The sequence below is a fragment of the Temnothorax americanus genome, unplaced genomic scaffold, assembly GCF_048541705.1.
Source record: "Temnothorax americanus isolate GAGA-0224 unplaced genomic scaffold, ASM4854170v1 Scaffold3, whole genome shotgun sequence".
Taxonomy (NCBI): domain Eukaryota; kingdom Metazoa; phylum Arthropoda; class Insecta; order Hymenoptera; family Formicidae; genus Temnothorax; species Temnothorax americanus.
The window spans coordinates 2,718,189-2,736,974 of record NW_027509442.1 but is presented as its reverse complement, the minus strand read 5'-3'; the positions used below and the strand labels follow the sequence as shown (position 1 = coordinate 2,736,974).

Sequence of the window (18,786 nt, the reverse complement as noted above, 5' to 3'; positions counted from 1 at the left end):
ATTTGGAATATTTTATATATTTAATGTACAAAGTAACTCTCTCATTTTTCCTTTTTATTTTTGAAAATTATATATGCATAAGACGAACTTTTACAAAACACGGGACATGTATGTGAAAGGAGGATATTAGTGGAAATCGACAACTAAAATTGACACAATTCCAATGAGTTGAATTTTGAATGTTACGAATGCAGGTAAATATATTTCGCTGATCCAAGTTTCCTGTTTCATGAATAAACGCGCAACTGAACTCACTAAAATTACCGCAGGTTGTAATCTTTTATGGGAAACATCGCTCGTGTTCGTAGTGTAAATTGTTCTACTGTATGGCTATCTAATCGTAGAATTATATATATTTAATATTTATGGAGAATATATATATATATATATATATATATATATATTCAATGTAAATATACGTGAATCAGAGACTTGCTGAATATCCTGCAATAATAATGTATATCATCAGTGATTATTTTACACCATAAGGGTTTTATTCTTATTAAAATCTTTTAATCTTAACACAGATTTTACACATTTGTTTCTTCAAATAACGCTTAGCCGAAAGCAATTAGCAAGTTAAGGAATAACAAAGAGTTCAATTGGATCGGTTAATTAATCCCGGTAAAAGCCAGTCTGAAACTCTTACATCCCAAATCCACTTTAATCCACATCCAAAACAAATCTAATCGTTTGTCCAATCATTTTCTCATCGACCACCGACATGTAGTTTTGGTACTTACGATAATTTTCATTTTGCTTTTCTTGGACATTTTTATATATTTTCTAATCTTCTTAATATATTAAATATTTCATATGTATGTGTGTCATATACATATATATGCTTTCCATATTTTTGTCATGATCTAAATTTTTGCGTTCAATTCCAATGCTTTTTTTTTCGACGAAAAAGAAATTTAATATTAGAATAGAATCTCAAGTGAAAAATATATATAATATCGCAAATTTTGGCGAAATAAATTCCGGCAATGTTCCTCGAATGTATTATCAGAAATCAATTTTCTGGCGAAATGTGCCTCGTCATTCATCAGAATTTTATCTTTTTTTGCTTAGTCGGCTCTGAAAGCGTGTGTTGCTAAGCTGAGGAATGGAGGGAACGTGGCAGTGGGAGCAGCGAAAGCACTGCCATATCATTCTGCTCAACTCTTCGTCGTACCTCAAGGAGAACCCGGAACAGGTTGCAGGTGAGCTAAATTTTTTCCCCATAAATCAGCATATTTTTCCCCATCGGGGAAATTGATTCGTCTCACTACGTCAATGAGGAAAAGGGGAAGTCTTAAAACCGGTCATCTCTCTCGCTTGACCGCTTAGAACGATTATACCTTTTCGTCGGGTATCTGAATTTCAAGCTGGGAAAGCGATTCCAAAAGAACAAACTCGGGGTGAGGCAAAAAGTGTTCAATATGAAATCGATTTCAATCTTCGTGGCTCATTCTTAAGTGACCCACATCTTTAAAAATAACGCGAACCATTGCTGGAGCAGATTCGTAAATTTTGTCCGTATCATCATTGGCTCGCTTTTGGCTGCCATGAAATCGATTCGGTGCTCCAATTACCGCGCACATTTCGGTTTCTCATTTCTTATTTTATTAGGAATTTATTGTCGATCTGATTTTTATTAATAAATCGTTGTACATCAGAGCGATAACGTTTTTTTCTTTTTTTGCACGATGCCTGTTTTAGCTTTGATAGGCCAAGGAGACGCGACAGTTTCAGATGAACGAAAACGGCTGCACGATTGCTACGGCAAGGAAGCAGATATCCTGAAGACAAGGGACCGCGTGTCAAGTCTGTAGCGTTCGGTAAGGAAGAGAGGGGCCCCCGTCAAGTATCACTTTGGAAGGAGAAGAGAGAAGGGGGTCGTCATGGGTTCGGCAACCCAAATCGTATCTCACTGAGCGATGCAAGTAATTAGGGCCGGGGCCCTGCTAGTGAGCATGTGGCTCACTAGAGAATGAAGAAGCAAAACGTCCGGACTTTATCATTAATCGTCTTCACGCTTACCTATCTCCTCGTCGGTGCTGCAATCTTCGACGTGCTCGAGTCCGAGACGGAGAAATTACGCAAAGAAGCGTTAGATGGTAAGTAATATCGAGCCGCTCTTACTTTGCAAATATTTCGAGATACATGCGGAACGTCGTTTTTAAAATGACTGGATTTTTACGCAGTTTTTAATGACTCGAGTTACAACTAATGATATATATGTATATTGCAAAATTAATTTCATCAACTTTTAATCACGTTTGGAAAAATATGATAAATAAGAATATGACGCGTGATATAGAGTTAATTTAAAACTCTAATTTTTTCAAAAATGAAAAGAGAACAAAAGAGAAAAGTTTTCATTTTTTCTGAAAAGAGAAAAGATATGTTGTAAAGTTTCTCAATATTATGTTTTGATTTACACAACTTTATCACACTTCGGTTTTTTATGCAATGATATACATATGTATATATAACAATTGCTCCTCTTTCTCTTAATCTGACTTTAACAGAACTTTTATTGAATGGATAAAGCTTTAAGTGAAAAGTCCAAGTGACGTCTGAGAACTTCGAAAGATCATCGGAGGCGTGAAGTGTTTCTTATATAGACGTTCCTACGACGTTTCTAGGCATTTGTGTTGTCTGGGGTTTCCTCAAGCCCCTTTACTGCCATTCGCGTAGATTACTTAGCCGTATAGCGAACAACGAACGCTATGTACGAATGAGAGGCTTAGTGAGAGTGCAATCGTGTGTGCGGCGACGGCGGCACTTGTGCGAGACAGGGTGTACGTTATGCAGAGAGGCAACCCCAATAGAAGAATGTCGTTGCACTGTCGTCAAAGGGGAACGATCTTACATCGTCGCGACTATTGTCTCACTGATGGCTCGAAAACGCTTGATAAATACCGTTTCCCGCGAGCCTTATATGAAACCTGGTATCAGTAGAATGAAGTAGCGATTCGCGTATTGTTCTGTTTCTTTTTTTTTCTTTACAAAGACGACCGCAGCTTTTATTCGTGGGAAGAACAATTTTGCGCGTACCTGACACGTAATTTTCATCGAGTTATCGTTACCCGGATGTGCGAGGCATCTGTTCCGACAGACGCTTTCAAAGCACACTCTGAAAAGTTCAGAGGTCGCATTAATCATTTTATTTAGCTCCGTGATATATTCATTTCTCTCTCTCTTTCTCTCTCTCTCTCTCTCTCTCTCTCTCTCTCAATAATAAAAAATAAATAATAGTTTGCGCATCATTCGTACTGTATTGTGAGATACGCGTCAATTTAATTAGCGCGCTCGTTTTGTTCGCAGACGTTGAGAAAATGGTCATAAAAAAATACAATATAAGCGAGGACGACTTCAAGATCATGGAAACAGTGGTGCTGAAGACGGAACCTCACAAAGCTGGCCAACAGTGGAAGTTCGCCGGCGCGTTTTATTACGCCACAACGGTCCTCACCACGATAGGTAGATATGTTGCAAAGTTACCCCGTTGCCCCGAATACCGTCGGCTGTTCAAACCGAGTTTATTACGCGTAACTACCGTTGCGTTATACTATTCATTTGCATCGAAAACCTGCTCGATAACCCGTTTGGCAGACACCCAAATGCGACAGTTTGGAAAAAGCAAGTTTGATTCGCAATTCGGATCTCTTTCCTCTTTGTGAGTGTTAAAAGAGTGCCAATTTTTTTTTGTAAATAGGAAGAACAAAAAATTGTTTTACATTCGAAATTTTTCTACATTGTTTTGAGCGTATATCAAGTTTATTTTTTTAATTAAAAAAAAAATAATAATTTTTTGATTCTACGAGAGCTTTTCGGTAAATGACCGTAATTTTGAAACCGAAAGTGATTGTTGAGGCAACCCACGAATGGATCGTCAGATATATTCGCCAGTCAATGCGTTTTAATCGATTTAGCCGTTTTCATCGTGTTAGAATACGCGGGCTCACATTGCGTGAAGTTTTGCGGTTTCGCATGGCACGAAACGTCGCGATTACATTTACGACCCGGGTGTCATACTGTCATTTTCCGTCGATTGTGTGGAAAAGCTGAAGAACCTTTAAAGTTTGTTCCACAATTTATTTATATTTCAGGTTACGGACACTCGACGCCGAACACCATATACGGCAAATTGTTCACGATGTGCTACGCGATCATCGGTATCCCATTAGGACTCGTAATGTTCCAGAGTATAGGAGAACGTTTGAATAAGTTCTCGTCTGTCGTAATACGGGGCGTAAAGACGCTTCTAAACTGTAGGGACGTCCAGGTAAGCTTAGCCACGTGCTTCGTCGTCGGATGTTCCGTGTACGATGCAAATGGGATTTAGTCGCGTCCTATTCTCGAAAATATACACAAGCCGCACCAAAATCGGCAAGGAATTTCCTAACAGCAGATTATAAAAGTTAATTAAACGTGTGTGTGTGTGTGTGTGTGTGTGTGTGTGCGTGTGCGTGTGCGTGTGCGTGTGCGTGTGCGTGTGCGTGTGCGTGTGCGTGTGCGTGTGCGTGTGCGTGTGCGTGTGCGTGTGTGTGTGTGTGTGTGTGTGAAATTGTGTTTCTGTTCAAAATAGCGACAAATAGTGGAACTGCAATAATCCAGGTGCAAGCGGTTGAATTAAACTCGAATTTTAAGCAGAATCTTGTGCGAAATAAACGTAGATTATATTGAATTTTAAAAAGTTATAGATATAAGAATTAATTTTAATACTCACTTTGTTTAATGTAAAAGTTGTATAAAATTAACGCAAACTCAGAACGTAAATTATCTAATAACTAATGTTGCTTTTATTTAAACTGACTTTTCATTCTTTTTCAACAAAAAATATTATAACGTTAATCTGTAACAGACCTACGTATATTTCCTCTATTTCAAATTGAACAATATAATCTAATAAATTTTCCTCGAGAGTACCGAATACTTTCTTTTCTCGAATATCGAAGATTAAATTACTCGTTCTTGTCCTTTTGAAGTTTCTTACGACATATATAATAAATATGTAATACAATTTCGACTTATAAATAAACACTCGATGTATTTCAGGCCTCGGAGATCAATCTCATCTGCGTGGTTACGACGTTGTCGTGCCTGACTATCGCCGGCGGAGCCGCCGCGTTCTCCAGGTACGAGGGGTGGTCCTACTTCGATTCCATTTACTATTGCTTCATCACCTTGACGACAATCGGTTTCGGCGACATGGTCGCGCTGCAGAAGGACAACGCGCTCAACAATAAGCCAGAATACGTGATGTTTGCCCTAATATTTATTCTCTTCGGCTTGGCGATTGTGGCGGCCTCGCTTAATTTGCTGGTTTTGAGATTTGTGACTATGAACACGGAGGATGAAAGACGAGACGAAGCCGAAGCGTTACAGGTATGTGTGTGAGCCATTCTTATCTTTAAAATATATTTATTCATTCATCATTTTGCCGATTATTTAGTATCAACTACCTAATTGTCATTTCTTTCTTCATGAAATTCTTATGGTTTGTGGCACCTTCGTACTCTCTCCGTACATTTTATCTTGCTGAGTCAAACGAGTAGTCCACTGATTAAAATAGCATTGTTGAATGGACATTCTATTTCCATTGCAACGAACGTCCACGAGCGCTGGTCACGAGAACATTAATCGAGCATCTTTGCTTCTTTAGGCGGCCCAGGGCGCGGTGCGTCTCGAGGGCGACGTGATAACAGCGAACGGCTCGATACTGTCCGGCCAGATCGGCAATCACGGCAACGCGATGTCGTTCGACGACGAGGCGTCGGTGTGCAGCTGCCGCTGCAGCGGCTTCCAGAGGAAACGGCGGAGACCGCGTTTCACGGTGCGCCGCTCGCCGGGCAAGATCTCGCACTTGCTGCCGATGCAACAGCTGTCGGCGTCGTCGAGTGTGCGGGGTGGCGATTCGCGGCCGCTGCCGCTCACCCCGTTGCTGTCGTTCCCGCTGTATCAGCACCGCGCCAGCATTTGACGTTGCTCCGCTGCGAGAAGTGTGACACTTCTCGATGAGCAGCAGCATTACTACCACGAGCAGCCGCGGCGGGTGTCCGTCTGAGGGGAGCGTGTGCCTCTGCCCGGCAGCCGGCGACTTTTCAACGAATTTCAATCGTCGTCGAGACGCTATCATCACCGCCACGAGTTCTCTTTTTCTCGCTCTCTCTCTCTCTCTCTCTCTCTCTCTCTCTCTCTCTCTCTCTCTCTCTCTCTCTCTCTCTTTCTCTCTCTCTCTCTCTCTTTCTCTCTCTCTCCTTTTCTCTCTCTCTCTCTCTCTCTCTCTCTTTTTTGCGTTCAGCTCTCGTCGAGCGCGAGTAAGATTTCGTATAGATAGTTGAGAGATTGGGATCGATTAGATATTGGATCGCTGGAACTGTTTAATCCGGATCGTGAGACCGGGATAACGACGGCGCCGGATGCTTCTCCTCAACGAAAACGTTTTGTCGTTTCGCGACGCGCGAACCCGCGCGGTATGTATAATTATTCCATTCGCGACACGCCGCTATCGTCCGAGTTTAATTCACATTCATGTAATCGAGATTATTAAGATACTCAATGTGCGATGAATGAGTTTCTGATGCGTCTGTGCCACCATCGAGTAAGGCGTGAGAATTTCGACGAGTGAGAAAGCGAGAATTGGCGCTCAAGATGCCGAGACGAAGCTTTCCGTTCTGGCGCTCTAGATAAATGGCTGTGTCATTCGCCGGCATCACTAAGTGCGACGTGCGATAAGATTCTATATGTGTGATAGCTCTGCAGCGATGTAGATTTACTTTTAGTCCGTAACTAACAATGAGTTACCTTTGATCCTTTGTAGCCGAAATTATATTTTCCTCGAGAAAGAATATTACATGTGTAAGGATATTTACTGGAATAACGTGTCTATCCTAAAAATTAGTACAGGTTCTCGCATCTCCTTTTACATTTACAATTTTATTCGCCAATTTGAGATTAATCTTTTCTCGATAAAAATTTAATCGCATATTCTACGAATCTCAAGTATACATATATATACTAGAGTCACATTTCAGACATCTACTACGGCTTGGAATGAACAGTATAATCTTTGCGCTCGCTTTCTAATATTCTCATACTTAGTCCGCCTCTTTAAAATATATAATAGAATAAGAAATGTGGAATCACACGTCGCGCAGGTGCGATTACGCGATGAACTGACCTTGAAAAGACACGCATGTACAAAAGGCTGTGCAGGGATAATTATGTATCTTGCAACCGAGGAATTCGTGAAGACACGTGAAAAATGTTCGCGTGGGAAGGACGAAAGGGATCGAATGCGAAGGGGTGCGAATGTCGGTGAGCGAAATCGCGAGTGAGTGCGAGCGAGTGTGCATGGAAGTGTCGTCTGTGGGCAAGGATGTAAGAACGCGTGAAAGGAAGAAAATACGAATGTCACATGTATACACCTTACATTCACGTTCTCGTGGGAGAGAGAGAGAGAAAAATATTAAGAAAATATAAATACACACCAAAGAAAGAGATATACACAGACCGACACGACTTTTTCATTAAGAAGACATTTTACAATTTGTATATAATATAAAGTATGAAAAGAAAGCAAACTACGACTTTAGGTATACGATACACGAGGCGTTCCGATCTTACAGAGATATATAATGTGTATAATACATACTTGTAAGATACGTCACGATTATTATCAAGCGAGTTCGCGAGTACGTGATATAAATATATATATATATATAATATAATAAAATTTTGACTCTCTATCTATTTATTATTTAAGTGCAGATCGAGATTATCGAGCCATGGCTATGGCCGCAGATGGTCATAGATTTCTAGAGTTCAGTAGGTTGCCGTAGGTCTCCTGAAATACACAAACGGACGCCGACATGATTGCGGAGAGAAAGACAGGTGTACGCGCGGAGGAAAAAAATTTTACGCGAATTCGTTCCACCGCCCCCCCCCCCCGAATTTGATCGTTTATAGTCTATCTACGAAGAGTCAATCCATCGAAACACGAGACAAGTACGTATTCCCGGTAGATGCGTTATCATACTATAGGATGAACACGAGCGGAACAATTCTCTTGCCTTTTATCGAGAAGTAGAATCTACTCGGATATTTTTAAGACGTATACTGGATTGCACGCGTGCGAGTAGACATACGTAGAAGACGTTTCTTTATCCGATCGGATGGTACGTACCCAGGAAAAACGCCGACCGGTACGGCAGTTCTTTTGTGGAAATGTCTTGTTATTTAAGTCATAACATTCATGCGACGCGTTTTCATTACGGTACATAATCAAGATTGTCCAAAAGCCAAATGCTTTTCAATCACACGTCAACAATTCGAAGATACTGATTTTTATCGTGACCAAATGTAATTTATAATGCTGTACATATGACCATTTCAGATTAACGAAAGGCTGCGGCGCGCGATCTTATCCGTGGTTTCACATTTTCTGAATAATGTATGCGTATACGTGTTAGATGCTTGTTTAAATTTAACGTAAAACTTGGAAAAACAGTTTTTTTATATGAAAACAAACGTGATTATGACGAAACAGCCGTACTTGTCGACCGTTTATCAGTTACACCATTTCACTTACAAATATCTTACTCTACGAAAAAAAAGATGAAGATAAGAACTGCTCCTTAGAACTTACTCTCGTTCATTACCATTAATTACGGCGAATTAAATCTGTAATATATTATAGATAGTAACAAAAAAAAGTAACGCGATCGCGTAAGTCGTACAAGATTTTTATGAGATAAAGAGAGTAAATAAAAGAAGACAAACTTAACGAAGATAAACTAAGTGAACGCGTAATAGCCATGCATCTTGTATTAATCGATAGTCGATGTAACGTTTATTTTATAACGTAAATAAAATTTTGAATAATCGGATATACAATTTTTTTAATTCTTAGGTGAACGTCATAGCGTCTTAAGATAATACAAGGATTATATACACTTTCATATAATATTTTGTATTTATTGTAACATTCTATAAAAAAGAAATAATTGAGCTTATAATATCGAGGCTATAGAATTAGCTGGGAAAAAAAGACGAGTTCTTGTTTGCTTTCGATCTCAAATTATTAAGTAGGCGACGTAAAATCGTCAGGATGCAGAATATATAACTTAATTTAAGGATAGAAACAACACACGATTTTATTTGTAATATTTCACAATCACGTGATTGATCTAGTATCTCTTGATAATCTACAAAGTTATTTCTCTCCTAAAAGAATATGATTTCGCTGCTAAGAATGTTTCCTATACGACGGCTATCCATCTAAACGTTTCGCGAAACAGCAAACATTGAATGGAATGTGTTCACACCGATTTAGCTAAAATGCAGAATGAAATGATGTATTGTGAATGCAACGTTCGAAAGGAAGAAAAAAAAAGATACAGATATCCAAATAACGTCACTGTAATTATACCGCAGTGCCATAATTTCCTGACCGTACATTTAAATTGCCATTACTTGTATTATTTTGATAAAAAAAAAAGTATGAAAATGATAATAAAACATATATTTAAACGTTAATTGATTTTGTTTTGAGTAAAAGAATTTCGTTGTTGTAATATATCTCTCTTCAACGCCGACGAATAATTAATAATAATGCAAAGTAACATGGCGAATAGTTCACTATACTCATAGGATAGTGCATCTACATGCAACTTCCCTATTTTTGTGAAGAGATTAGTCTTGATTAAAACACGTCGTACTATAAGGGATGAAGCCAGAATATAATTTCACGCATTATTATGATATAAATGGCCATAACAAAAAAAAACTGAATATGAAGTTTCTATTGATAATAATTGTAAATTGTGAAAGCGTGGCGCGCGTTTCGTCACGAAAGAATTTTTATTAATTGTATATATATACATATATAATATTGTAATATATAAAGCATTTTTGTCTAAGTCTTGGGACGCTTTGCTTCGCATCTAATTTGACAATCTTCAGCACACCATTTAATCGATGATTCACCCGGAATTTATAATTATCGAGTGTTCCATCAGGATTGTCTATTTACCGTTTGCCATCTATAGAATAATTCTTAGAAGAGTAAAAGCTGCATTTTGTTTTTAATCATGTCGACACGTCCCGTACGGCACACACTCGTGGAGAAAAATCGAATGGTGGCGTGGAACGATGTCGAAGTAGATCGAAGCATACGTGACACTTCTTACGTACGAGGGAAATTGTACGATATAGAGTGAGACATACGCTTCGTTGAGATTCGTAGTAGAATTACTTTCACTTCCAAGTCTTTCCCAAACTTTGATGTTTCGTCGTTCAACTATCCTAAACGAGTCCTATCGATTATGGCGTATGTCGGCGCGAGGTGTGTACCTAGATTACGCTAAAACTATCAACGATTTTACGACCAACGCTAGCTTAGTTAATATCCCGACGGGGTTGACGATATAAGATCTTTTTTTTCCCCCCCAGGCTATAGTCTAGTTAATTAGAACGTAATAAGACGACGTCTGAGAGAACTTCTTGCATACTCTGCGCGTTACTTCGCACGACCAATGTTTCTAATTTCAAGGGTACGGTAGCGTCACACGACGTATCGCTCTGCTTCGCGTAATCCCGACAAGACCAATTGGCAAACGCGGAACACGCGATAGCGGCACAGGAGACTCCTTCGTTTTTCTCGATGAATGCAAGAACGTTTAATGTGGACATGACTCTTATTCGATCGGTTCTATTAGGCAGACTACAGTCCTTAGCTTAGAGATTGGTTTGAAGAAAATTTGTTCGAAGCGATACATCAGCGGCCTTCCAAATTCTAGGATAACTGAAGTTAAAAGAACGCCTCATGCTAAAGCGCTAATAAAAGTGAAAAGAAATGAAAGGAGAAAGAGTTGTCACTAACAGCACATAATATCACGATTGTACTGAGAATATACCTAATTTATTGAGAACATAATATTCTCTACTTTTGTAAAAAGTAGAGAACCATCCTCAGAATCTACATGAGCTGTTAGGGATTAGAGAGCGTTGCCATGCAGTACCGTATAATCGTTTCATTGATTTAGAACGTACTCGAGATAATTGATTACCCTCGCATCGCGATACGCGGAGGTTTCATTGACGACGTGTACACCTGCGACATTTCGTCGCCGACGAGCTTTTGACGAGCGTTCTTTTAATTCGGGTCTCCGGAAAATTCATGAGGAACAACAGTACAGGCAAGTGCCAGACGCAAATCCACCGTGTGCTCTGCACACGCGTAACGCAAATGTGCGCGTGCGGAAGAACACAGCGGAGAAACCACATACGCGGATTTGAATTAAGAAAGATTTAAAAGCCTCGTGCATTTTTAACTTTGTATTTAAGTAGGTGACGGGCACGAGGGACAGAGTCTGCTATTAATGTTACCTTACACAAATATAAACAATATAATACTTGTAATAGCTGTAAATTTACAATTACGAAGTAACCGAAAGAGGATACGGAATTTAAAACGAAAAAAAAAAAAAGATTTAAAAATTCACGCAATTTTGCTATTATTGTTATAGCGTAAAGTGTAAGTGCATAGTTACGAATTTGACAAACTTAATTAATCGATTAATTAATCAACGCATTAATCAAGCATCGAAGTAATGCGATTTCGTCGTGGTCTTAATCGATTTACTGGTTCGCGCGGTTCTCAAGTCGCGGGAAGAAAAAAAAAAGAGGAGTAAGAGATTTGTAAAGTATAAGTACGCGGTATGTTGCATTCGGATATTGTATCTTCAAAATTTCGTAAAAATTCACGCTTCCATTATACGCCGACTTACGGCGAGTTTATTGGCTGCGGTATATATCTTCCGATAACAAATGGAACTTAAAACGATTTTCATCGTACACAGAAAGATTGCGTCTGATGAATTTAATTTGAACGGCTCGTTCAACAAGTAGGACGATCGATCGATCTGTTCCTTTCGAAGAAACGAGAAAACACTTTCGAGGGACGAAATGTACGATTTCGCCGCCGGAAAGAGACGCGAAAGAGTCGACTAATCGTTTCGTCGGCAGAGAAATCAGCTAACTTTCAGTGTGTCTTCGATATGTATATGAAAATTATTGTTCGCGATAATTAATAGCAATATTGTAAGACGCAGAACGAGATTTGCACAATGTTCCTTAAACTAATTACGACTAACGATTTCAATGAAAATGAAAAAAAAAAAAAACCGTAGGAAAGGTGACTACATATCTCTTGTTTTTTCGTGTATTATACATAGCGTGTATACCCTTCAAGGGCCTTCGGAAAGCCACTCACGATCGAGATTAATAATTGACGTTCAAAAGTTTTAAAGGATAGCACGAGCAAAATAAAAATGGGTGAAAAATGATTCAAGATATAAGACGCGAGGGAATGATCGGAATCGGTTCTCAAATCCCCTGCCTGCACACACCGCCAAAGTGTAACGACATTTAAGTGGATCGTAATTTGTAAATTATTATGGACTTCCTATATTATACGCTGGTATATAAATGATACATGTGCTCTGCCACAATAAAGCAGTTTTTTTTATCTACTCTGCCGCAGTACTTTCTTCTCCCATACACAAGCAATATATCCGTCGCAAACGACAATGATGAATTTTTCAACGTATTGATAGAGTGTCCACAGTAAAAATCTACAACATTATAGTGGATTAAAAAATTTTGCGTGTAGGTATGCATGTTATCCCTAGAAACAATAATGAAAGTTTATTTGTGCGTATAAATACATAAATTTTCATTCATTTACTACCTAAAAATGTTCAATTTATTTAAATTTTACACACTCGCGCGCGCGCACACACGCACCACACATGTATAATTTTTTCTTTTTATTTCTAATCCAATAATTTTATTTCTAATAATATTCAAAGTTTTTAATTTTCAGTTTTATTTAACAGATGTTTAAAGAGTTTAAAGAATCATATTTATTATATATGTACATACAAACATTATATATATATAAAATAAATACAAATATGTACATATATCGCTCATTTACAACACAATGACATAACTCAAAAATTGCCTTTTTTAAGTTGTTTGCAAAAGAAAGATGAGAATTCAATACGCTGATTGTGAATAAAGAGCTAATATATAACTAGATACTTCTATTCCTCTGTAATTAGTTATTACACGAAAAAATTGCATTTAAAAATAATATTACAGAATCATTCAAATTTACCATTTAAATTTATTTTCTGGAAAACTTCGTTTTCTGAATTGTCATTGTTGCAGCAAATGACCGCGATATAATATAGATTTTTAAATCTACCGAATATAAAACATGATATATAATTTATAAAAAATAAAGCCAATAAATAAATGATGAAAGCATTTCTCTAATGTAGAGTAAATTCGTTTTTCTTCAAGCATCCATTGAAGTAAAACGCAGCCAGTGCACCGCAGGGAAGGACACGAGCACGAGAGGTCATTGATATCTTTTGCGACGTCAGAGTAAAGCCGGTTTCACAACGGATCTCGACCGGACATACGTACTCTCGTATCACAATCGGACGCTGAATGGTTTATCGGCGACAAAATTTTTCTAAATGAGACGATTAACTTTAATGCTACTTGTAAATCGTGTTGGAAGAAAACACGACTGAAATTCGATTCCGTTACGACGATCGTTGTTCGCCGTTTCGCGTGAAAGCACCCTACACCGCAATGATACAAAGGGACGTGACACGTTCCTTCGTCTCCTTCTCTTTCTTAAGACCCTTTTTACTTTTATTTCGCGCAGTGCTGTATCGTAAATTCTCATTTGGAAGGAAAGTAAAAGTAAGATGTCAGGTGAAAGAAGTTTCTCTCGACGAAAAATGTTAAAAGTACGTTTTTTTAATAGATTTATAACGCATTTATTCGTTCCTGCTTCTTGATCTTTTCGAACACAGATAAATCAACCGCGTAAAACCGCGTTTGTCGTTAAGCTATGTTTAGCTCCGAATTTATTTCGGATTACTTCCAAGCCTTCGTAATTTAACGTTAAATGGCAGAGCGATCGTTCTCATAAAAAATTGCTTAGGCAAGCGCACGATACATTATATTACATAAGTATACGCGTCGCGCAACGGAGACAAAGCGCGGTGTAACGAATCAATGAATGTACATCAACATTTTTTCTCCGGTCTCTTTGTTGTTTGCTGATAGACGTTACGCGGTTTGATCATGCGTCGTCGAGCATCTAACTAAAGTGGGAGTAATAATTGAGCATGAAAACTTCATAGCGTGCACTCGGCCGACCTTTCCCCAGTCGCTTGCCCGATCAATCAATCGGCGTCGTCAACTCAAAAGTGAAGTTACGGAGCCAAGAATCCCACCTGCGGAAACCTCCGTAGCTCCACGTAATCGTGCGCATTCGCGAGTTAATTATGGAAAATTAATTTCGCCGATCTCGATCGTTCGAATCGCCGTTCGGGATATGGCTCAAATTTCGCGGTTCGATTTGGATAACTGAAGGGAAAAGGAAGAGAGGAAAAAAAGAGAGAGAGAGAGAGAGAGGAGGAAGGAAGCGATCCCGATTTTCGAGGGGGAAGAAATCGGATCGTCGTGTCGCATCGATTCGCGATACACGTTTCAAGAAGAGAGAACTCAGAACAGAGAGAACCCTCGGCGTCTGGTGCTCGGGGCTGTCGTGTGCGAAGGCGGTTGGCTTCGGTCAAAGCCGGATCGATAACGCGAACGCGGCCGTCGGGCGTCGGGCCGCCGCCGCGGAGACGGCCGAGCGGCGGCGACGGCGGCCGAGGCGAGCCGGACGCGGCCGAGGCCGCGTGAGAAGCGACGCGCAGTCGGCGCAGTGAACGACGCGGCGGACGGGACGACGGGACGGACGGCCCCTCTACGGATCTCGCGAGCGAAGAGCGAACGGCGTACGCGTTCAACGGGCGCGGCTTTGCGTCTCGAAGCCCTGGCGTTTTACGCGGTAAAATGTCCTCCCTCGGGAACCTGGACCTGTGCCGGCTGTGTCTCGTGAAGGACCGCGTCTCGGTGCCGATTTTCGAAGGCGAGGGCGACGTGCGGCAGATCTTTCTCAAGATCACCGCCTGTTTGCCGGTCAAGGTGAGAAGCTAACTACGCCATTCCCACCGTTGTGGCCCGCCAGCTATGGCGATCCGCCATCTTGCCGAGCCTTCGCTCGGACGGCTCGCGTGACGCGTACGCGATACTATGCATTGCATACCGATCTCGCGCCTCGCAGCCTTCGCCTTCGCGGCGGTCTCGAACGTATTCTGAATCGCTCCGTAGACGAGGGAGAAAACCGCTCGCGCGGCGCTCCGTGGCACGACGCGACGGCGACGCTGAACGTCGCGCGTCGCGCGGCGTGCGACCCCGGCTCTCTCTCGTCGCCGTCGCCTTTGTCACGCTGCTTGATTGCTCGATGCTCGATGGACTTTGCCGCGCTTTTCGTCCCTCGTACGGCTTCTGTCGCTCGATAGAAATACGCTTTGTTCCGATCGCACATCGACGTCATCGATGTGTCGTTTTCGTCCCTCGCGAGGAACGGCGGTTGACGGGGAGCACGCGGTGCCGCGAAATCCAATTAATCCTGGTCGTTTTCGACATCTTGCCGCCGACATTGGCCACGCTCGCGAAACGCGTAACGTCGACTCCCCGCGGAGCCCGCGGATCGATAATCTCGCATTTTGTTTGACAATTTTTCTGTCCCTCGTGAGAACGTCGCCCTGGAGCGGCTCATGGCGAGCTACGGTCTTGCCTTGCCTAGATACGGGCCACGGGCTTTTATCGCGGGTCGCGGGGGAATCGAGCATCGAGCTTGGAAACGCTGCGCGTGTATTGGCCATTAGCTTCTCGTTGATCGCGTACGGTTTAATGGCGTCTCTCGTGTTTGTTGCTCCCGAGAGACAATTTTTGCACGATTTTATTGAAATATACTTTAAGGTATATTGTATTGATGAATTGCATTTTAACTTGAGAGATTTGTGATTTTAAATTATTAAAGAAATTAAAACTTGCAAGAGCCTGCCAGAAAATATTAAATAAACGATATTTATCAAAATAACTGTGAAGTCGTTAACTACAATGTAGACAAATGTTTTGTGAATTTTTTTCAGATTTTTTAAATATTTTAAGGTAGGGAAAAATTGCGTCAAATAACCCACGAAAATGCAAAAAAAGAAAAACGTATACAGACGGAGAGTTAATTTTGATATAAATAAAATTGTGATGCGTGTATTCAAGTTGCGATGTTTTAAAAGGCCTCACGAATCTTCTTTTTATGATTATAGGTAAACAGGGAAGACAAATTACCTAAAAAGATATGCGACGACTGCGTCTATAAAGTAGAGTTATGTTATCAATTTTGGCATACGACGGCGAATGCCGAGAAACAGTTGCTGCAATGGCTAGGCGAAGTGAACATGGAAGACAAACAGGGTTACAATGTTCTCAATCCGGTAATTACTATTCTATACAACTTATTTGTCACATATACTACGTTTACGCTAGTGTTACTTTCTGTAGTAACTTACGATAATTCACTCGTTTACGCGGAGTAAATTATCGCAAGTCACTACAAACTTCCGTTTACGCGAAGGACGTATCGTAAGTTACTACAGAAGTAACGCTCGCGTAAACGTAGCAATAGTTCTTTTTCTCGGCGAATTTAATAAAAGCTCCTTGCGCAATAGGCGACAGCGATAGCGATAGCGACAGCGACAAAAGTGCCGACAAAGCTACAGCTTTGTCGTCACTTTTGTCGCTGCCGCTATCGCTATCGCCTATTGTGCAAGGGGCTTAAGATTAAGAGAAATTAACACACACCCTGTATAGTTTTCTACAGTTTGGGAATTAGACATGATCATCATTTTTTTCATTCTTCTTTTGTCTATGTTTACCTTAGCGATGATAATAGCTAGTGATCATAATATTCATAATATTTTGCATATTGTGCACTTGTAAGTTCTTTTTTAATATTTCACATTTTATATTTCTATATATTACAATTTTTTTCACGTACATTATCTATATATAGATAGTAGTCGGTAAATTTAATTTTATAAAAAAATTTACGTAATATACAATAATTACATATAACTTAAAACATAGAAACGGATTGCTTCAATTAAGAAATGAAGCATCGATAATATGTATTTAGTTTAATTTATTATCGAAACTCTCATTTTGGTAAATACAAAACTCATGTCGTTTGCTTTCTGTTAAATTTTAGAATGGGATGAAAGAACAGAACAACGAGAACAGGTTAGATGATACTGTGATGCAACAAGTAAGCGAACATCAGAACAATATGAATATGGGTATGATGGACAACATGGGGCTAAGTATGCCCATAATGATGTCGAGCAATGCCCAACAACAAATAACCTCAGTTCCTATGGACAACAGTGGTAGCTCTGTACAAAATGTCCAACCAGTAGCTGGACCAAGCACGCAAACGACGCATGACCAAATCACGCAGAATCAAACAGACACGCCTACGCAACAAGAAGAGGAAGAAGAGAGCAGCGAAGAGGAGGAAAACTCGGACGATGAGTGCGATGGAGATGAAGGTACACATTTGTGCTATGTATTAAATATTGTAACTTATATATCTAATTATTAGATATATTAGGCCGATAGCTTAAAAATTTGGAAAAACGTAGGAAGAAAAAAACAACATTTGAAATTTTGTTTAAGGCCTACCTATAAAAGAAGAAAGTGAAGAAGATCCTAATAATAGTAGAACTATAGAGCCTACGACATTTGTTAATGTTTCCTTGGCGTGTGACGAAGCTGGCCCTTCTGGACTTCAGCAACAGAAAATTGCCGATATGCCCGAGATGGTGATGTCGCAAACAGCAGATGTGGATCCGAAAACTGGGTGAGTTTTCTGTTCTTACTTTACTGTTTGAGGGCCAAAGGTGTCATTTGTTGTGGCGAGCATAAACAATTACACATAAACATTGCGTTAATTTGATTTACTTATTATTTTTATTAACTTTTTTTATTCGAATGTCAAGATAAATAGAACTAGTTGGTCTTGAATGAAATCAACGATGTATATAAATGGAATAAAACTTAACGATATATTGTACAATTATAATTATTACGTAAAGTACTTTTGATACAGGCAGAAACAAGTTACCAACACGACATTGTAATATATTTATTTAAAAAGAATTAATATCTAACCTATATGTATATCTGAGAATATTGTTTTAAAATACTTTTAATTACACATCATGCTTTTCATGCTTTTTCATACGCAATTTGGTAATAAGTTTTGAAATAATTATATTATTGAATCAGTAAAGTAGAAATAAAAATGCAAGATAGATAACGATTACATCCGAGCTTTCATTCTTATAAGTGTAAGACGTAGGTAAACACAAGGTAAGTTTGAACACACCCCACAACCATCTTTGGCTCTAGGTGTTTAGCAATTTATACAAATACTTTTTATATGTATAACATGACTTCGCATTACTTTTAAACGATCTTGTTTTTTCGTTATTTAAAAAGATGCAGATTTGTTGAGTCCAGAATAATTGCTAAACACCTTGTTACTTTTACATGTGGTAGCATGTACATAAAGTGCATTTCGATGAAACACAATTTTAATTATAGCAACAATAATTATAATGATATTAATTTTCCAACAATGTTCTTTACGTCTCGTAAGTATTTAATATTAATTTTTATACTTTAGTCGAAATGGATTTTGTGTTAGATATTATTTATATATGTGCAAGAAAATGGATAAAGAGATCTCTCTGGATTATCCATATCCATGATACGAGAAAGAGATTGATTTCTCGTCTAGCAATAAGCGAT

General features: G+C 39.4%; 2 protein-coding genes across 14 annotated transcripts in view; both read left to right on the top strand.

Moving 5' to 3' along the window:
• Nucleotides 1-12,527, top strand: part of Task6 (TWIK-related acid-sensitive K[+] channel 6) — a 91,379-nt gene extending 78,852 nt beyond the window's left edge. Inside the window, exons 2-7 of one of the 3 annotated variants that reach the window (XM_077411148.1) lie at nt 1,075-1,205; nt 1,738-2,102; nt 3,316-3,471; nt 4,101-4,276; nt 5,050-5,379; nt 5,657-12,527. In XM_077411148.1, the coding sequence (XP_077267274.1) occupies nt 1,976-2,102; nt 3,316-3,471; nt 4,101-4,276; nt 5,050-5,379; nt 5,657-5,974 (1,107 nt within the window). In that variant the 5' untranslated portion in view covers nt 1,075-1,205; nt 1,738-1,975 and the 3' untranslated portion in view covers nt 5,975-12,527. Of the gene's footprint in view, nt 1-1,074; nt 1,206-1,704; nt 2,103-3,315; nt 3,472-4,100; nt 4,277-5,049; nt 5,380-5,656 lie in introns of all 3 variants that reach the window. The other 2 variants (XM_077411149.1, XM_077411147.1) reach the window with 2 other exon arrangements.
• A 1,728-nt stretch (nt 12,528-14,255) lies between these two features.
• The window catches only part of LOC143900399 (uncharacterized), a 68,631-nt gene continuing 64,100 nt past the window's right edge, over nt 14,256-18,786 (top strand). For 3 of the 11 annotated variants that reach the window (XM_077411690.1, XM_077411693.1, XM_077411691.1), the window contains exons 1-4: nt 14,259-15,054; nt 16,242-16,409; nt 17,183-17,522; nt 17,650-17,833. In XM_077411690.1, the coding sequence (XP_077267816.1) occupies nt 14,923-15,054; nt 16,242-16,409; nt 17,183-17,522; nt 17,650-17,833 (824 nt within the window). In that variant the 5' untranslated portion in view covers nt 14,259-14,922. Of the gene's footprint in view, nt 15,055-16,241; nt 16,410-17,182; nt 17,523-17,649; nt 17,834-18,786 lie in introns of all 11 variants that reach the window. The other 8 variants (XR_013257779.1, XR_013257778.1, XM_077411694.1 and 5 more) reach the window with 5 other exon arrangements.